A 20,096-nucleotide genomic window follows, 5' to 3' on the forward strand; every position below is an offset into this window, starting at 1 on the left:
ATAGTGGTTGTTCTACATGTTTTGGAAAGAAGACATTATTTCCAGAATTCTTGTTGAAAAAGGCTAAAAATCCTATGCAAGTTAGAATTGCTAATAATAGTGTCATGATGCACACTGAAATAATTGAAGAATTACCGATAGAAAGTGGAGGATTTCAATGTATTATTCCTATTTTATGGGCAACTGATCAACCTAGTCATGATATGATAATAGGAAATAATTTTCAAAGATTATACTTTCCATGCACTCAAACTATTGATCAAATAATCTTCACTATTAATGGTCATTCTGTTCCTATACAGAAAATCACAAAGGCTTATACTCATCAGACTATGGAATTTACGTGCAACCAGCATGGTGATAGGGTTACTCCTACACAACAAGAGTTTGCACTTAGAATTTCTGAGTGTGATTCATCATTAATAGATTGGATAAATAAGCAGCAAGAAAAGTTATGTGAAAAATTATATTCAACAAATCCTTTATAACATTGGGAAAAGAGTAAGGCATTTGCTAAGATAACCCTAACAAATCCTAATAAGATTATTAGAGTAAGACAAATGGTCTATACCTACCAAGATATTCAGGAGTTTGATGAACAATTAAAAGAATTGCTTAATTAAAAGTTGATTAGGAATAGAAAAAGTCCTCATAATAGTCCAGCATTCATGGTAAGAAACCATACATATAAGAAAAAAGAGGTAAAGCTAGAATGATCATTAATTATAAGCAACTAAATGATAATACTGTTTTTGATGGCTATTACATTCCTAATAAAACTGTGTTATTTAATAGAATACAAGGAGCCACATGGTTTTCTAAAATGGATTGTAAGAGTGGCTACTGGCAAATTAAAATGGAAGAAGAAAGCATTCCATTAGCTGCATTTAGTGCCCTTCAAGGGCATTATGAATGGCTATTAATGCCTTTTAGATTAAAAAATGCTCCACTAATATTTCAGAGAAGAATTGATAATATTTTTAGAGAACTTAATCATTGTTGTTTGGTCTATATAGATGATATTCTAATATTCTCAAAAGATTTAGAACAACATAAGAATGCTCTTAAAGCAGTAACTCAAAAATGTGCAGAGCATGGTATAATCCTTGGAAAAGATAAATGTGTTTATGCTAAACAAGAAATTGAGTTTTTAGGATTAGAAATTAAAGCAGGATAAATAATACTACAAAAACATATTTTAGAAAAGATTGAAAAAATTCCAGATAAAATTGAAGATAGAAAACAACTAGAAAGATTTCTAGGATGTTTAATCAATGCTTCTGATTTCATAGAAAATCTTGCTCTATTAAGAAAACCATTACAGAAAAAACTCAAGAAAGAAATAACTTGGAACTGGAAGGAAAGTGATTCCAAAATTGTTCAAGATTTAAAAGCTGTGTGTAAAGATCTTCCTGAACTAACACTACCTACTAGTGAAGATAATCTAATCCTTGAAACCGATGCTAGTAATGAGCACTGGAGTGCTGTGTTAAAATTCACAGAAGGAGAAAGACTTTGCAGATATAGCAGCGGAAGTTTTAATAAAGCTGAGTTTAATTATCCCAAAATGCAAAAGGAAATCCTTGCAGTCATTAGAGGGATCGAGAAGTTCTTAATCTTCTTAGCCCCTAAACAGTTCTTAATAAGGACAAATTGCAAAGGCATACTCAGTTTTGTTAAAAAGAATTTGTCTAATATGCAAGCGCAAGGGAGACTCTTGCGTTGGCAATTATGGCTTAACCAATTCTCTTTTACTGTTGAACATATACAGGGAACAAAGAATTCGCTGGCAGATAGCTTGAACATAGAATTAGCTAATGTCGTCCAAGAAGCTCAAGACTACACAAAAACCTCCTGCATACCAACTTCAAAAGATGGATGTAGAGAGGAAAACTCTCATTTATGCAACCGAAAAAGCAATGGAGCGGGTGTTACCCTCCGGTTGGGCCTTAATGTAAGGCTTATTCATATCAGCAAAACAACGTTCACGAGATGGTTTAATTAAGGGTTGCCATCGAGCAATCCAAAGGTTATTGATGTTCGAAGTAACAATTATGTTATTTCAGCTCATCCCTGATTTACGAAATATAATATTAAACAAAATAAGATATAATGATTTTAGAACTTAACAAGGTCTAGTAAATTCTTTGATCTTCAAGATTTATGGGGAGAAAGAATAGAGTTTCCCAAAATCTCTAAGGTTACATCATTGCGAATCTACCCATATCCTCTTAATCAGAATGCTCCATTCATTAGTATACATTACAAGGCTTGGGATTATGGAATGGTACATGATTTCTATGAATTTCCTACTCCTAATGACTATTTCTTCCAAAGACTTACAAAGTTCTAACCGTACGCATTCAACAAGGTTTGGAAATATTGTGATGACAAAAAAGAAGATTTTCAGCTAGGAGCAAGGGTGCAATGTGCTAATATCGAAGTTAAAGAAGGAAAAGTTAGTCCACTGCATTACTTGATAATGTTTGGGAAAGTGAGGTGTTGCAAAGATCCCATACTAATTCATCTGAGGACTGTTAAAAATCCAACTGAAGCCAGAGCATTGTGATTTTTCTACATTTCACAATATCTTAACAATTTTATATAAAGAAAAGAAAATCCTCCTGTCATGTTTCATGTTGGAAACACAACAATTGTGGTGCCTAACGAGATGAAAGAATATTTAGTAGATGGCATAAACAACACCGAGTCAATCTACAAATATTTAGAAGATATTGAAAGTAGGAAGTTTCTGTCATTTGAAGCCCTTGAGTATCTGTTTGAAGCATTCATGAGTTGGGATGAATCATACGCAGCCAAATGCATAGAAGAAGAGAATCCTATGTATGTTCATTATGAAGACAACAAAGATAGTGAGGGGAGCCTACAAGAAATGATGATGGATGAAATTATGAATGCTTAGCCCACACCAGCAATAATCAAGGAATCTTCACTGTAGCCACGTTTTAGTAATTGTTTCTGTCTTAAAGTATCTTTGTAAAAAGCAATGGTGTAGAATTGCTTGCCGAGTCAAGATAAGGATTTTATGTAACTTTGCTTCCCTATATAAAGGGACTTAGGCCAAGAAGTGAAGGTAAAGTTGGAAGAGTTAGCTAGAGAATTACTCTGAAAGATTTAGAGAGTCCACTAGAGAAAAATACTCACCTTAAGAGACAGATTGGTTCTCAATCTCTCTTAAAATAGAGAAAACTCTAGTTTAACTTATGTCTGTTTAAGCTTCCAGTTTGTGTGTTTGTTGTAATACATGAATGTTGTAATCTTTTCAAATTAAATAAAAGTTTCGTTCAAGAAGGGAACGTTATCCCCTTGAACCTTATGTATCAAATAAGTTATCTTTCTGTTTAAGAAGTTCTATCATGAACACAGTAAGGAGTGTCTAATTAGAGATTACGGTCTAAGGTAGGAAACGAATTAGATCTGTGCTGAGCCTGATCTAAGGAAGACAAGGTTGGGGTTAGCTACCTTGGTAAAGCTGGATGGTCAGAACGCCGGAGGTTCCATTGTCGATTAAGTTCAAGTATTGCTCAAAACTCTGTAGTTAAAAAACTATTATTGCGAAGCATGGTGGGCTTTTAAACAGTTAAAATAATTTATTTTGATGTATAAGGAGTAGAGTTGTTATAACTGGTACCGTTAAAAGTCATCTAAGTAATTATCAAATCGAATTATAGTAAAAATCTATGTATTATTAAAAAACTGTTATTTTAAATTAAGGTATTGTTATTAATTTATCAAATCTTGTTATCGAGTCATTAAGTACTGTTATTTACCCTAAAAAAAAAATTCTTATTCCCCATAAAAGTGGGCCATGAATTTCTCTGTCAATAATGAAAAATAAAAATAAAATAACGGATGAACAAAGACCTGCCTCCTCTTGCTCCCCTCTCTCTCTGAGTTCTTCATTGAAGCGCGCACTCAACGTCGCACTTCACGTTCTCCATCGAGTCGCCTTCTAGTACTTGTATCCCCTATTGAAGCAGCTTCTAAGGTTAGTTGTTGTTTCCTTTTGTAATCATCATATCAATTTCACAATCTAGGGTTTATCTTTGATCTAATTTATTAAATTCAGTTGTCAGTGCAGTAAATTTAGGGTTTGAAAATGTTAACTATTGATTCTAAATACAATTATTATGAAAGATCATAACTATTGATTTTGTTGCTAAAAAAGAAAATTATGAGCTTAATTTGATAATTGAATCACATATCCCTATAGTTATGTGATTTTTCGAGGTTTATTTGATAGTTGAATCATATTTGATTGCTAATGTATTGCAGAACCCTTTAATGTTAGGTTTGAACTATGAAATTAGACCTTGTCTCGCTGTATTACATTTTCATAGAAATTTTGTTGAGTAGCTATTTTTAATTGATAGCCTTATTCTGGCTGTCTCTGCACCCTAACTTTTTGAATGTTGTACTTTGTACTTGAATGAAATGAAAGTATGTTTGGGTTGGAATTCAAAGAATGCAAAAACCTACCGCCTTAAAAAAAAGAGTTCTTTGTGGGTTGATATATTTGTTTCACATTAATTTTGCCTGTTTCTCTTATGTATACATTACTAGTGCTTGTTGGGCATCATTCCACTAATTTTCTCTGCTGTTCTTTAAGCTCTAAGTATATTTGGAGGAACTGAATAATTGGTCTATGTTGGGCATCAGTCTTCTTTTCTCTATAGTCGTAATTTAGAACCATTTACTGATCAAAGGCATCTGTAAGTTTTGTGCTTTGTCATCTGGCTACTTCTCTTCTATATTATAAGGTTTATCTTTATAGAGTTTGATTTTTTAAAATGTGATGTAACATTCATACACGAATACACGAGTTCTGTTAATATGTCTATTAATGGAGAAAAGTATTGAAGCGATAGAAGTTCTATACAAAAGGATCTTTTCTTTTGGGTGGGTTGGTTAAGCAATGAGTAGCTCTTTTTAGTGTGTTTAAGCACGAGTAAAGGATACATCAGCATCCTTTAAAGCTGTCAAGTGCTTGACATCATATACAATTGTATACTGTGTCTATGGACGTTCCTATCAAATGTGCCATTTTGTAGAACCTGGCTTACACACCTATATAGGAGCATGTACTTTTTCTTCTAACTTATTGCGCATTTAGAAATGGTTAGCATTCTATCATATTAAACCTTATCATTATTCTTATGCTTTTGATTAAGTTGCAACCTTAACAACCTTACTTGAACTGTTTGTTAAGACTCTTGAGAGGATGATGTTATTGGATTAGGGGTTAAGGAAAATCAATTAATTTGTTGCTTCCCTTAACACTAAAGTCTAAATAAACAATGTAACAACTGGAAACTGGGTTAGGGAGAATCATGCTTTTGTTCACTGTAATAATATGCTACTGATGTTGTATAGGGACTATTTCAGTGTTAAAATGGACATGTGCATTGAATTCTTATTCTTGATTGTTAGTGCTGTGTGTTTTTTTTATCAGTGGCCTTTGTTGGTGAAAGTAAGATGAAGTACATGCAGATGGAATGACATTGTTATAAATTTCATTTTACTTCTTAAGATTTATACTGAAAGGACCACAAAAATGTGTCTAAAGAACTATTTCCTTCTAATGTTGTCACTTTTCTCTAATTTTGGTCAGCTTTAAGGCTGGTATTTAGTTATGCTTAATTTTGAGTACCGTATAATTTTTTTTAATTATTAAACTACTTATGAGGATTAAATATTATTGTATTGCCAATCGTGTATTATATTTCCATGTAAATTATTTAAGTAATTAAACTAATTATACAGTAATTAAAACTACATATTTGAAGATTAATACTTGACTCTTCATTTCAATTCCAAGTACCTTGTTGGATTGTCGACAGTCCGTCATGGCATAGACATTTCAACTTTGATTTGGGCTCATATTATGGAATTAGTTTTACAAAATAAATAAGTTAGAGATGCACGTCTATCACAAATTTCCAAGTTAGAGTAACATAGTTGTCTTGTATGCATCATGTGAGAGAGAGAGAGAGAGAGAGAGAGAGAGAGAGAGAGAGAGAGAGAGAGAGAGAGAGAGAGAGAGAGAGAGAGAGAGAGAGAGAGAGAGAGAGAGAGAGAGAGAGAGAGAGAGGTGGTTGCCCTTAAATAAAGCTTTTTTTGATAGCTTAGCCCTTGCACCTCGTTTAAAGTTGAATCTTTGTAGAGGCATATTGATAATGAGCGGAGTTAGGAGTTCTAGCCAATTGTAGGTGTAACACGTTGGTCTTTGGGAGGTTGAAGTAGCAAAAGCCCTTTGGTTCTTTACTTAAGATGTTTTTGTAATCTGTATACTATTCGCCTTTTTGGTGTCTAATGACTTGGAAAGAGAATTTTGGGAAGCAAAGTTAACCTTATTGCATATGCTTATTAGTTATTCATGTCGTTATTTGGCTTTATAACTATCTGGCTTCTCATGAGTGTTTTGGGCTACGTTTGACGAACAAACTACTAAATACCAATCTTACATGCATGTCTTTGCTATCAATTCATTACTCCTTCCTGCATATAGTTCTTAAAAAAAGGTATTACCTTAAAATAAGTACAAAGAAACCTAATTGACCTTGCTTGCTTCTAGTCATTTCTTGTATGTCTATAAAGCTTTGATCTTTGCACTATGATCCTTTTCCACGATTTGATAATTTCCCATTTAGTAATTAAAATTACTATAAATTGTGAACATTGCAGAGTTTTTCGACAAAATTGTTATCTGCTTAATATATGTTTGATACCCATACTTTGATTTGGAAACATTAATTGGTGTCTGTTATGAAGTATTATATAGAGTATTATTGTTGTCTAGGTGACTTTTAGATGGGGACTCTGACAAACCTCAGTGTGGTGTGGTGCAAACCTCAGTGTGACAAACCTCAGTGTGGTGTGGTGCAAGGAGGGAGTGGGTGCTTATGAGGTCAAAATCTTGAAATATCGGTCTCTAGGCTGCATCCCAAGAATGAATATGCAACCTAATGTGCTTCTTGTACTTGAACCCATATTATCATTTATTACGGTTATCATGCTTAGAATGCTAGCTATGAGTCATGTATCTTGTGTTTACTTGTAATCACTTTGAAGTTTTTACTTGTGAAATTGTAATTTGAAAATTTTACCATCATTATGGATCCTAGACCATTGTAGTCTCATTAGAAAAACTGTTACTTCAGGATATGAGTGTCAAAATTTCAATGTAGACGTTGGAACAAGGGTATTCTCTTCTAAGCTTAGGTTTGGGGGAATGCTGATTTCTCATTTGTCATGTATTTTGTTATTCTGTTTGATGATCATAACTTATTTCTGCTGTTGATTGTAAGCTGAGTGCATAAAAAACTCAACTTGCTGCAATGATAAGATTTGATTGTCGGGACCATGGTTTAGAGAGTCCTGTTTTCTTCCAGTTAGATGTTGTGTAATTAAACATTACTTCATCCGTTTCATATTAGTTGACACATTTCATTTAAGCATGTTAGCTAATGCATAGCTTCAAATAATAATATCTTCACTTATGTACAAGTACAACCAATAATTATAAAAAGTTGATACTTGGAAAATGGACATTGAGACGAATCAAACAAGACCCCACTCAATTGTGTATTTTCTAAAGCATAAATCACAAAATGAAGTCAAAGAAACTTTGATGAATATTGGAGAATGTAAAAATGTGTCATAGAGGAACTACTTTATTTTTTGTATTCTAAAATCTATGTTTATGATTGCTAGTCGGCAAGATTTGGCTTGTTGCAGTAGTGTTTTTTTTTTCTTTTTTTTTTCCTTCCTTTTTTCTTCTTGTGAAGTGTTGTACTATTTTAATTCATAATTATTATTGCTATTGTTATTGTTATTATTACTTTTATTTTTATTTTATATTTATATTTAAGTATTTTCTTTGATTTTCTATATTGTATTTGTTATATTCAAGGTTGTTAGGTTCGGACCTACATTGGATTGGTGAGGGGATTAGGATCGAATCGGTAAAATTGGACCATAGATTCGTAAGATCCTACGAAATTGACAAAAAGAGTAATATTAAGGTTGCTACATAAAAGATACACATTTTTTAACCTATAAGAATGCTAAAATTTGTATTTAAGTAGTTGGATAGTAATGTTCTAGGCTTAAAAGTTTGATTGCTTTAGGCTAATTCTAATAAGTAAAACTAATCGATCCTACCCGATTCTGTTTGATCTCACACGATTCGGTCCTGTACTATCAATCCAAGTGAAAAATAGGATCGTGCGATCCTACCCGATCCTGTACAATCCTACCACAATCCTATTTGATCATGTACGATCCTATATTGATCCTACATGCTCAATGATTCTGCATCCGATTCGAATCATTTGCCTAAAATTAGATTGAACGATCCGGATCGCTATTCTAACAACAATGGTAATATTTACTCTATGTCAAGGATATCATTACTCCTTTAGACACTTAGAATCACTGAGCTCTCTACCATTCTTTCATTTTTACTTACCCCATGAAGTTTTTAGTGTTTTTAATGTGTCTGTTTTTTATATCTAGTGCTTCCATTTGTTGATCAAAATTTGATCTTTGATGCTTTTTAAAAAACTTAATATATATTTCTATGTTTTATAAATGGTTCAGAATCGTTTATTTGAATTACATGTATTATACTACTTTATTTTTCCATTGAAAATGACTGAATTGGCATATTGGTTTTTAAAGTTGATCTTGGGCAAATTTGTATAAAAAAGATGGTAGATATATGTATGAAAAATCATTGGACACATAAATACCTTAGGTTGTCTTGTATCTTACTGAAAGCAGCACATCGCATTAACCCTCTTTTATATTAATATATTTTGCCATGTGATTCGAATTTAATTCTCAATCCTGGGTCATACCATCCAAAATTCACCCTTTAATCGTTCCGGTTCTACTTATTCCCTTCTCAGCCTTTCCTACCTTGGCTTTGTTATGCTTAAGATGATTAGCTACTGAAAATTATGAAGATCACTTGGTTGCCTTGGCTCTGCTCCTTAATTGAAAAATAGATGGAGGCTTATAAAAACTGACTTCTATATTCTTTTTATATGTCCAATTTTGTTCATTCATTTCCTAATGGACTTGATTAATTATGTTATCTGCAGAATGACAATCAACTTTCAGTTACCCCTTGAGCTCCGTGTGGGTTTATCCATATTGAACTTATCTGATTTGTCATGGAGAAACCTGCACATTCATATTTCTTTGCTTGAACTTCTCTAACTGATAACTTTTGTACTCTGCATATATCATTGCTTGAAATTCTGTAACCTTCAATTTTGTTGTAATGTTTTGCAAGCTCAATTGTTGATGATTGTTTGCTGTATTGAAGCTTGTAAAGAAACTTTGCTGGCAATCTTTTTGACAAGTCCTTGTTTTGTAGGATTGTCAGAAGATTATTGTTGGTGACTGCTCTTTTCAAGCCTGCCAAAGACACTCCACCTTTTGTAGGTATAATTCGTGGTTGGACATCTGAAGAAGAAAATAATTTAACGCTTCGTGTGATTTGGCTTTGTTGACCTGGTGAAGCTTAACTTTTGAAAGGCGTTGCACTTAAAGCTTCGCCTAACGAAGTTTTCTACTCTTTTTATAGTGATGAGATTCCTGCTGCATCATTACTTCACCTGTGTAAAGTTGCATTTTTGCCTAAAGGTGTCAAACTTCCGCCTGGGGTTTCCTCATTTGTGTGTCGGCGTGTTTACGACATTACAAGCAAGTGTCTGTGGTGGCTGACGGATCAGGATTATATTGATGTGAGTTCTTTCATACTTTTCTTTGACAATTTGGTTTATGTTCTCTTAAATGTTTTCTGATGTTGCGTTAGCTTCCCCTTGCTTCTGGCAATTAATTTGTCTCGGGGTGATTTCTCCAGGAGCGGAAGGAAGAAGTATATCAACTGTTGCATAAATCACGTATAGAAATGCATGCATCAGTAGAACCGCAGCAAGGTCCCCGTTCTCCAAGACCCGTGAATGGTTCAGCAGCAACATCTCCATTGAAACACAGTCCTGACAGTGTGCAGAATAGCAGTTCTAACCCCCCTTCTCATAGAAAGGGAAAGAAGAGGGAACGAGGTGATCAGTCTTTTGATGCCATTAAGCGAGAACGGTCTTTAAAACCAGGTGATGGAGACTCTGGCCAAATAAGATCAGAAAGCACTTTGAACTCAGAAATTGCTAAATTTGCTGAGAAAGGCGGACTTGTGGATTCTGATGCTGTAGTGCGGCTAGTACGTCTCATGCAGCCTGATAAATCTGAGAAGAAGATAGATTTGACTGGTAGATCCATGCTTGCTAGTATTATAGCTGCTACAGATAAGCTTGATTGCCTTGATAGATTTGTTCAGCTTAGAGGTTTGCATGTGCTAAATGAATGGCTCCAAGAAGTTCACAAAGGTAAAATTGGTGATTCTGGAAATATAAAACACAATGATAAATTTGTGGATGACTTCCTCTTGGTTTTACTTCGTGCACTTGATAAGCTTCCGGTGAATCTTAATGCCTTACAGATGTGTAACATTGGCAAATCTGTTAATCATTTACGTTCTCATAAAAACTTTGAAATTCAGAAGAAAGCAAGGAGTTTGGTTGACACATGGAAGAAACGTGTTGAGGCGGAAATGAATGTCAGTGATGTGAAACCTAGCTCAAGTCAAGCTGTTCCATGGCCAAGCAGATCACAGCATGACAGTTCTCATGGTGGTAATAGGCACTCTAGTGGATATGATGCTGCCATTAGGAGTTCTGTCACACATCACTCTTCGTTGAAATCTGCTTCAGTGAAACCTGTTCAAGGGGATTCTACCTCCAAATCTGCGTCTGCACATCCAGGTGGTTTATTATCGACAGTGTCTCCTACATCAGCTACCGATAATTATAAGGATGGGAAGTCCCAGATAATAACTGCCAATGATGGAAGCTCTGAGCCGCAGTCAGTGGCAAGGGAAGAAAAAAGCAGCAGTTCTAGCCAATCCCAATCCCTTACAAACAGTCAGTGCTCAAGTGACCATGCTAAAAATTTTGTTCTGTGTGGTAAGGAAGACACTAAGAAATCTACTGCTGGGTCTAGGAGTTTGAATAAAACTGTAGGCAGTAGTTCCAAGCACCGTGAACATGTTTGCGGTCCTTCCTCTAATGCTCAACAAGAAACTGCATCAAATAAAAGCTCATACATGGGCAGAAACTCAGTTGTAGAAAAGGTATCACATAATGTTACTGATGCTTCTGTTCCAGAAAGCAACAGTCATAAGCTTATTGTGAAGATATCTAACCGGGGCCGGGGTCCTGCTCAAAGCATTGCTGGTGGCTATTTGGAGGATTCTTCCTGCAGAAATAGTCGAGCTTCTTCTCCTGCTCTTCTTGAGAAGCATGATCTATCAGAGTCTGCTGTGAGCGATAATAAACACGATTCTCACCAACTTCATGAGGTTGATGAGCCTTCAAGTTCTGTACACCAAAGAACCAGTGAAATTAAGAAACTACCTAATGTTTCAAATGTTGTTTGCTCATCCTCTAGTATTGAACATATGTCTAGAAAAATATATGATTCTTCTTTCAGCTCCATGAATGCTTTAATTGAAAGCTGTGCTAAGTTATCTGAAGCTAATATGTCTATGTTGGCTGGGGATGATGTTGGAATGAATCTTCTTGCTAGTGTAGCTGCTGGGGAAATCCCAAAGACTGGTGTTGTTTCACCTGTCATCTCTCCTCGCAGAAATTCAAATATAGCTGAAAACTCCAGCACTAGTGTTGGAAATCAAAAAACAGTTGCATGGGGATGATGCTGTTCAACAAGGTCACTCAACTGACGATGTTGGCAATGATAATCATAGTAATGTCGCAGGTGCTTTCACAGCTGTTGAGGAAAGTAGTAAACTGGGTGGTGTTAAAAATGATAATTTACATCCGAGTATGGAAGGCTGCTTGAAAAACAATGTGACATTGGAGGAAAAAGGTGATGCTGCTTCTCCACCAGCATCTGTTGCTTGCACTACAGGTATGAATATGGATAATCTTGGTGCTGGAACGGCTGAGAGTAGAAACAGAAAAGTTGTAGCCGCCAAAGAAGAGAGTCAGAATGAGCTTCCAGTTGCAAGTCGGAGTGTTTCCTTGGATGTTCAAGATAAAATTAAAGTTGTGTCTTTGAATGACGAATTTGAGAAAAAAACTCACAGAGATACTGCATTATACTCTCCTAACGATGGCGATGAAAAAAATATCAAGCAAGAGCTTCTAAGCAATATGGAGCAAAAATCACTTGCTGTAACATTGAAATTTGATTCTAAAACCAATGTGAAGCAAGTGATGGTTTCTTCTGGTACAAGTCATCAATTAGCTGCAGAAGTCAAATCTGAAAGAACTGAGGGTGTTGCTGTCTGTGCCCTTGCCTGTCAGACAAAAAATAGGACATTAGACAAAGAGAGTGAAACTTCTGTGCCTGTGAAAGAAGGTGAACCTGTAGTGTTTTGTGCTGATATAGATCAAGACAGAAGCTGCAAGGTTGAAAATGCCGAAAACAAAGATGGCAGTTCAGCTAGAGTAGCAAGCTGCACTGCCGTTGCTTTATCAGAAGCAGAATTACATTCACATGCAGAAGGAGCTAAATTAATTGAAATGAAAGAAGAGAGTAAAGAAAATAGTGGATCTGCTGCAGAAAATGTTGCTCTGTCAACTGTTTCAGGAGGTCCAGATACGGATACAAAGCTTGGATTTGATTTGAATGAAGGTTTTAATGTTGACGAGGGGAAGAATGGTGAGCCGTCTAACTTGGGTTTTGTTCGTTACCCAGATATTGTTTGTTCAGTCAGCCCCTTTCAAATTCCTGTATCCCCTGCATCATGTGGTCTTCCTGCATCAATTACTGTGGCCGCTGCTGCAAAGGGGCCTTTTGTTCCTTCTGATGACTTGTTGTGGAATAAAGGGGAACTTGGTTGGAAAGGTTCAGCAGCCACAAGTGCATTTCGTCCAGCTGAGCCTAGAAAATCCCTTCGTCCTGATTCCCTTGTTTGCAGACCAACTCGGTTTCCTTTGGATATTGACCTTAATGTGGCAGATGAAAGTTCTAGCCAGGAGTTCAATGTTAGAAATAATCCCTTACTTGAGCCGATGACTACGGCATCTCTGCGTAGTTCTGGAGGACTGGACCTTGATCTGAATAAAGTTGATGAAGCTTCAGATATGACCCATGTGGGACGGCACATGGCTAGCAATATTCAGAGATTTGAGGCCTTTACTGAGCATGTAAAACCATCAACAGCCAATTTTTATTCTAATGGTGGAGGAAGTGGGAAGAGGGATTTTGATTTAAATGATGGGCCTGAGACCGAGGAATTACCTGCAGAACAAGTTCTATATCGTCAGCTTAACATTGGGAACATTCCACTCCAACCACCCTTTGGGCCTAGAATTAATAGCTCTGACACAGGGAACTGCTTTTCTTGGTATACTCCAGGAACTAGCTACTCAGTAAGTATGACACCATCAGTTTTACCTGAAAGAGAAGCCTTTTCAATGGTTGGGATGGGTGGTGGTCCTCAGCGTGTTGTGGGTGGTCCAACTGCAGCTCTATCATTTAATCCCGATGTTTACAGTGGATCAGTATTGTCATCTTCTCCTGCTTTGCCTTTCCATCCTGCTGCTTTTCAATATCCAGTGTTGCCATTTGGTAATAATTTTCCTCTCCCAACATCATCCTTGGCTAGTGGGTCATCTGGATACATGGACCCAACTGCTACTGGACGTATGTCAGCTATCCCTTCTCAGTTGGTTGGAAATGCTGCAGCAGTTTCCTTTCAGTATCCTCATGCATATGTTGTTTCTCGCTCCATTCCAGACACTGGAAATAACAGTGTGATTGGAAGCAATCATAAATGGAGAAAACAAGGTCTAGATCTCAATTGTGGTCCAGGTGTTATGGACGTGGAAGGTAAAGATGAGTCATTGCCAATTGTATACAGGCAGGTCTCCAACATCAGCTCACAGACCCTTGCAGATGAGCAAGCAAGGATGTATAGCATGGGAGGTGGCCATATGAAAAGAAAGGAACCTGAAGGAGGATGGAATGTAGATAAGCTAAACTTAAAGCAATCATCATGGCGATAGACAAAAAAATTTTGACCATATAGAGACCCTTCAAAAATTGGAAGTTGGAAGTTGATTCAGCTATGTAAGTCTATCTTCTGACATTATGTTCACTATTTGTGATTGATCAGTGTATAAAATTAGTTCTGTTTCGTTGTGAAACTGAGATTTTTGCATAATGGCCATTACACAATTTTAGGTTCCAGTTGTGTTTTTGTAAAAGGACTGCTTGTATGCGGATAAGTGCCATCTATCTGATGATGGGATTCCAAGAGCATATATGTTTTACTTGTACACTTGTACAAGTCATTTGTTTTTTGCTAAAACCTGCATCATCTAACTTTTTTGTAAATAATTTTGTGTTCCAGTTTGTAGATGGACAAGGCTAGCTACCAAGAAATCATCATCTAACTCTCAGTCATAAAAAGGATGGGTGGTAAGTGAGTAAACTGATGTGTTCATAAGTCTCCGACCCCCATCTCCTGCCGTATCAATTCTGTTTATTAGAAAAAGAACAAAAAAAAGGGGAGTTCTGTTCTCATGTTGTGATTCTATCCTCAGGTGGCTATTGGTCAGTTTTCCTTCTGTAGATAAATTTTAGAAAAATGCCTGTTATCCAAAGCCTTGATAGCTTTGATACCATTCATTTCCTTTTCAACCTCCGAGCAATGGATGTTGAATTTGTTTACTGCTCATAGCAGAAGTATCTGTATGCGCATTTTTCTTAATTTATCCATTCTTTTCCTGGTATATCTCATTTTAACTATGTATACTTTGTCTTTCTGCTACCAAAATAGCTCCCATCTTACTTTTGATACTAACAGGTGATCTGAAATTTTGTGTACTTTCCTAAGCATTTCCTTCAATCCATGTCATCTAAAATTCAAATGAGTTGTCACTATGGTGAGTATTTATTTTGGTTGATACAGCATTTGCTTTCTTACTGATTTTGTGATTGTGTCGTGTATGCCCAGAAACATTGATTGTGTTTTGCTCTCCATATTTTCAAGCTCAAGTGTATCTCTTTTTCAGATCTGCCCTCTAACAACCATGAACAATTGAACAATGCATTATATATAATATTTTAAATTATTATGCGAGTGCTTCCTTTCCTGAGCATGGGATTGAGGTGCAGCCGTGTAAAGTTGATGGTGACACCTATACAGCAAAGTGCTTGGTCTTTATTTAGTTTAATTTGGTATCTGCTGTTAAATACCCAACTGAATTATTTTGTTTGTAACATATAATAATGAGGCTGCCCAAGTTAATCTCCGTGATAAACAAGTTTCGTTTATCGCAGAGTAGCGATTTTGAGCAATACCGCTACTGAGGTAGTGGTTTTGACTTTAAACCCCTGCCTCAAGTAGCGGTTTTGGGATAAATTGCTACTTCAAGTAGCAGTTTTACACATTTTCACTGATAAAACTACACTTTTGTCCCCGTGATAAATGTAACTTGTTTATCACGGAGATAAAATTGTATTTTCTCTATAATAATGTAGGATAATTTGTCAATTAATACCGCAAGTTAATACCACTTTGTAAATTATTACCACAACTTAAAAAAGTTGTGAATTACTACCGCAAATTTTTTTAAGATGTTGCGATTACTACCAAACTCCCATTAAACCCAACTATGACGTCATTATAGCTCTTTAACCCATGGTTAAAACCCTTAACCATGGTCAAATATGGGTTAAATCCCTTAACCATGACATCATTATATCCCTAACCCATTTTTTTTTGGCTGGTTAAAGCCCTTAACCATGGTCAAACATGGGTTAAAGTGATATAATGACGTCATAGTTGGGTTTAATGAGGGTTTGGTAGTAATCGCAACATCTTAAAATTTTTTGCGGTAGTAATTCACAACTTTTTTAATTTGCGGTAGTAATTTACAAATTGGTATTAACTTGCAGTAGTAATTGGCAAATTTTCCATGTAGGATAATTTGCGAACACATGCTTATTTGTGGGCTTGTTTGAGAGATTGTACTCTGAAGTAGCAGCCATGGGTTTGTGCTTGACTTGCTACTGCAATGCTTTTGGTATTGTGAGCGGTCACTGATGCAAAATGTTTTAGTGGTTAGCCTGCAGAAAATGGTGAAGCATTTAGAGCATCATTATTGGTGAACACAAAAAAATGGTTCATGGGTCACTATCACCATTTTTCTCTCATCCACATCAACCCAACAAACCATTTACAATATTCACTCTTAACAATGAACACTAAACAATGGTTCATCATCAATACTCCCTACCCCACCTTATTTTATTTTTGTAAATATAATCTTTTTTGTTTCATAATTATAATTTATTAACCCGATGTCAATGTAATTAATTGACGTATTTAATATTTTAATCGTGATTACTAATTAAGAAATTATCGCATTTTTTTATCAGCTTTTTAAAAAACTAATTCTTGTGATTAATATTTTTTAAACAACAACGCAGCTAATTTTAATTAACAAAAAAAAAGAGGTACAAATCGTGATTACAGTTCTACAACTATAATCTAGTACATTTTATTTAAAAAAAAAAAAAACAACTACACATCGTTTTGTAAGATGTCTTTAGGGATAACCATTTGTTGTAAACCTAGTTGCCTAAGTTTTCGTTGTTACCAAATTTATTCCATATATGTTCGACCAAGTCGTTTTTTAGCTGCAAATGAGTCTGTTGATCCTCAATCTCTGTTCTACGAGACAAGTATAAGCCGATATCCACAATACGATCAGTACGGTACTCGGTAGTGTCCTCATTAGCGTTGCCTCCAGCATTCATAAACTCATTGGTATTAACGTTATTTTGATACGTCTCTCGTTCATCTTCAACGATCATATTATGTATTATGATGCAGGCGAGCATGATATTGTGGAGTATGTCGGTATCCCACGCCAAAGACGGCTTTTTAATAATGGCAAAACGAGCTTGAAGGACCTCAAATGCGCGTTCAACGTCTTTCCTTGCAGCTTCCTGGTGTTTTGCGAATAAACGATCCCGACGAGTTTGTGGACTCGTAATGGATTTCACAAAAGAAGCCCATCTAGGGTAGATTCCATCAGTAAGATAATACCCATTCGTATAATGATGACCATTGACTACGAAGTTCACAGGAGGTGTTCGACCCTCTAAGACGTCTTCGAACACAGGGGATCGATGAAGCACATTAATATCGTTGCAGCTACCTGGCATCCCAAAGAACGAATGCCATATCCATAGATCTCTGTCCGCAACTGCCTCCAGTACGAGAGTTGCAACTCCTTCTCTTCCTTGATACTACCCCTTCCATGCGTGTGGACAGTTCTTCCACTCCCAGTGCATACAATCAATGCTGCCTATCATGCCAGGAAATCCACGTTCTTCCCCAATACGTAGCAATCTTTCCATATCTGCGATGTTTGGACGGCGTAGGTACTGATCACCGAACAGGTTGATGACACCTTCTGTAAACTTTTGGAGTGCCAATCGTGAAGTTTCCTCACTTATACGAACATACTCATCACAAACGTCTGAAGCACACCCGTAAGCTAGTTGTCTAACGGCCGCAGTGCACTTTTGAAGTGGAGACAAACCAAGACGACCTGCCGCATCTCGCCTTTGTTGAAACCAGGGGTCATGTTGGGTCACTGCGTTGAGAAGGCGCTCAAACACATGTTTACGCATTCGAAACCGGCGCCGGAACAAGGAACTTGGATAAACTGGGACTTCCGCGAAATAGTCATTGTATAACCGTGCATGACCTTCTTCGCGTCCCCTATCCTTTCGGGGCTCAGTAGATTTGCGTCGGCGTTGCTGAGTGGCAGCTTGAATAATTGGTGGAATGTACTCATGCATTACGTGTTGTATCATAAGACACACTTCATTACGTTGTTGAACTCTAAGCTCCCTTCCCTCATCATCCGAGTTAGATGAAGATGAAGAGGAATCGGTTGAGCTTTCGTTTAAACTGTTTGAATTCATTTTGTACGTAAGAAATGTAAGATAGAGTGAGGTTTGCTAATAGTAACTGCAAACGATTTATGTGTTTGTGTGTAAAAAAAATGAAAGAATGGTGTTTATTTATAGTGAACTAATTTGTAATTCTTCTTCAGAAATAACTGAATATAAAGAGACAAAGATCACATGGGCTATGACAAACAATGAATTACAACCACACAGAAATTGAATGGAGAAGAAGGGTTTCACATGGGCTATGACCAACACTGGATTAGAACCACACAGAAATTGAATGGAGAAGAAGGGTTTCACATGGGCTAACAAAGTTGAAATTAAGATACTAACACAATTATATATAAAGAGACAAATTGATATAATTGAATAAACAGAATAAGATCACATGGGCTATGAAAATGGGAAAGTGGAAAAGATCCATTTTACTGATTAATTGATAAAGTACAAACATAAGGAAATGAGTACAAGAGGTTGAACTGGAATTGAAAACTTATCACTACTGAAAATGAAGAACAACAAAGGAATTGAACACACTTAACTACAATAAAAATAAAGGACACTAAGCATCATTATTGAAACGTTGAATATTGTTCCGAAGTATTACTATCATTTCGTCTTCCCACTGTTCTCGGTTTACTTTCTGTTCTAGACGAGATAGTTGCTCCCAGTTGATCCTATATTGCTCTAGCTCAATTTTCCGTTGTTTCCTTGCCTCCTTGCGCTCCTGTATTTCAAGTCTCTTCATTTCTGCTTCGTTTGACACATTCATCGAATCCCTAAGTAGCTGCAATCGGCTGTTGAATGTTTCTAATTCCTTAAATGCTTGACTTGATGGAGCTTTACCCTTCAATCTCGACTTAGCCTTTTTAATACCTTCAGCACGAGCTACTCTCTCATCACCGACACCCACGCTGGTTGGTGTGGTAGGTGAGGAATTGTCACCCTCATCCCGTGTCCTCTTCCCACTACTTCCGCTCCCTACAGACTCATCCGTCAGTGGAGTTGAATGTGGACGTCCCACCGAAGGCTTGAATGTTTGTTGGTCCAAGAAAGACCGGAATTTGTCCCACTTCCTTAATTGGATCCATTCCTCGTAGAAGGTGAATCGTCCGAATGAGTTCTCATGGATTTTGTGGGCCTCTTGGATAACATCATCTTCGTTATAGCCACTTCCCTTTCGCTTCCGGGCCTTATCATAGCTTCCGCACCACTTTAACACGGCTTCAGAGATTCGCATCCACCTTCCCTTCAAACTACTAATAGTTCGTAGGGATATTTCATCTGCATTCGATTCCCTGGCAGCATCGTATGCGTCCAAGACTCTCTTCCAAAATACACCCTTCTTTTGATTTGTGCCGGTAATTATGTCGGTGCTGGTGTTCATGTAGCCGGATATAAGAGCCGCAGTTTCTGATCGCGACCAACCTCTATTGTTTGAACCACTAACACGAAATTCCGGAGTTGATTGGATTGGTTGCTGTAACATTTGAGTGAAGTTTTGATGGGGAGAAGGAGTTTCATTTCCCTCACCATCATCCTCGCATTCTTCATTTGCCTCATCTTCTTCAGATAAGACATTGCTCGATTCCCAAATATTGGGATTCGGTTGTTGTGACGGAAAATAACCAGATGCAGCACCATATTCACCGTAACCCATTGGTATCATGGATGGATGTGGGAAATTTGAACTGCTTTGAGAAAAATTAAAATTTTGAGGGAAATTTGGTGGATTATTTGGGAAACTTGACTGGGGTATTTGAGGATAAACTCCAGAAAAATTATGGGGAATATTTGTGGGTGTTTGTGAAAAATTTGGGTGAATTGGAGGAAAATTGGCTTGATTCGGGATCATATTTTGACCCAAATTTTTTTTCTTCTTTCTATTTGTTTTGGGGTTGGTATTAGCATCCATAATTATAATTTATATTTGGAAAAAATAAAAATTTAATAATAATAATAATAATAATAACAATAATAATAAAAATAAATAATAACGATAATAATAATAATAATAACGATAATAATAATAATAATAACGATAA

The 20,096-nt window shown here is 36.3% G+C and overlaps 2 protein-coding genes and 1 pseudogene across 2 annotated transcripts; 1 reads left to right on the forward strand and 2 right to left on the reverse strand.

Annotated features, from left to right (window-relative positions):
• Positions 1-823: 823 nt before the first annotated feature.
• LOC110728416 lies at positions 824-14,852 on the forward strand (annotated as a pseudogene).
• Positions 14,853-16,698: 1,846 nt separating this feature from the next.
• Positions 16,699-18,063, reverse strand: LOC110728417. Its single transcript, XM_021908070.1, has 2 exons — positions 17,427-18,063; positions 16,699-17,288 (listed from the first exon to the last, which is right to left on the reverse strand). The coding sequence occupies exons 1-2, from the start codon at positions 18,061-18,063 to the stop codon at positions 16,699-16,701; spliced, it is 1,227 nt and encodes a 408-aa protein (XP_021763762.1).
• Positions 18,064-18,613: 550 nt separating this feature from the next.
• Positions 18,614-19,711, reverse strand: LOC110728418 (glutathione S-transferase T3-like). Its single transcript, XM_021908071.1, has one exon. It carries the CDS (start codon positions 19,709-19,711, stop codon positions 18,614-18,616), a length of 1,098 nt encoding a protein of 365 aa, XP_021763763.1.
• Between the last annotated feature and the right edge of the window lie 385 nt (positions 19,712-20,096).

Source organism: Chenopodium quinoa, unplaced genomic scaffold (assembly GCF_001683475.1).
Source record: "Chenopodium quinoa cultivar QQ74 unplaced genomic scaffold, ASM168347v1, whole genome shotgun sequence".
Lineage (NCBI taxonomy): Eukaryota > Viridiplantae > Streptophyta > Magnoliopsida > Caryophyllales > Amaranthaceae > Chenopodium > Chenopodium quinoa.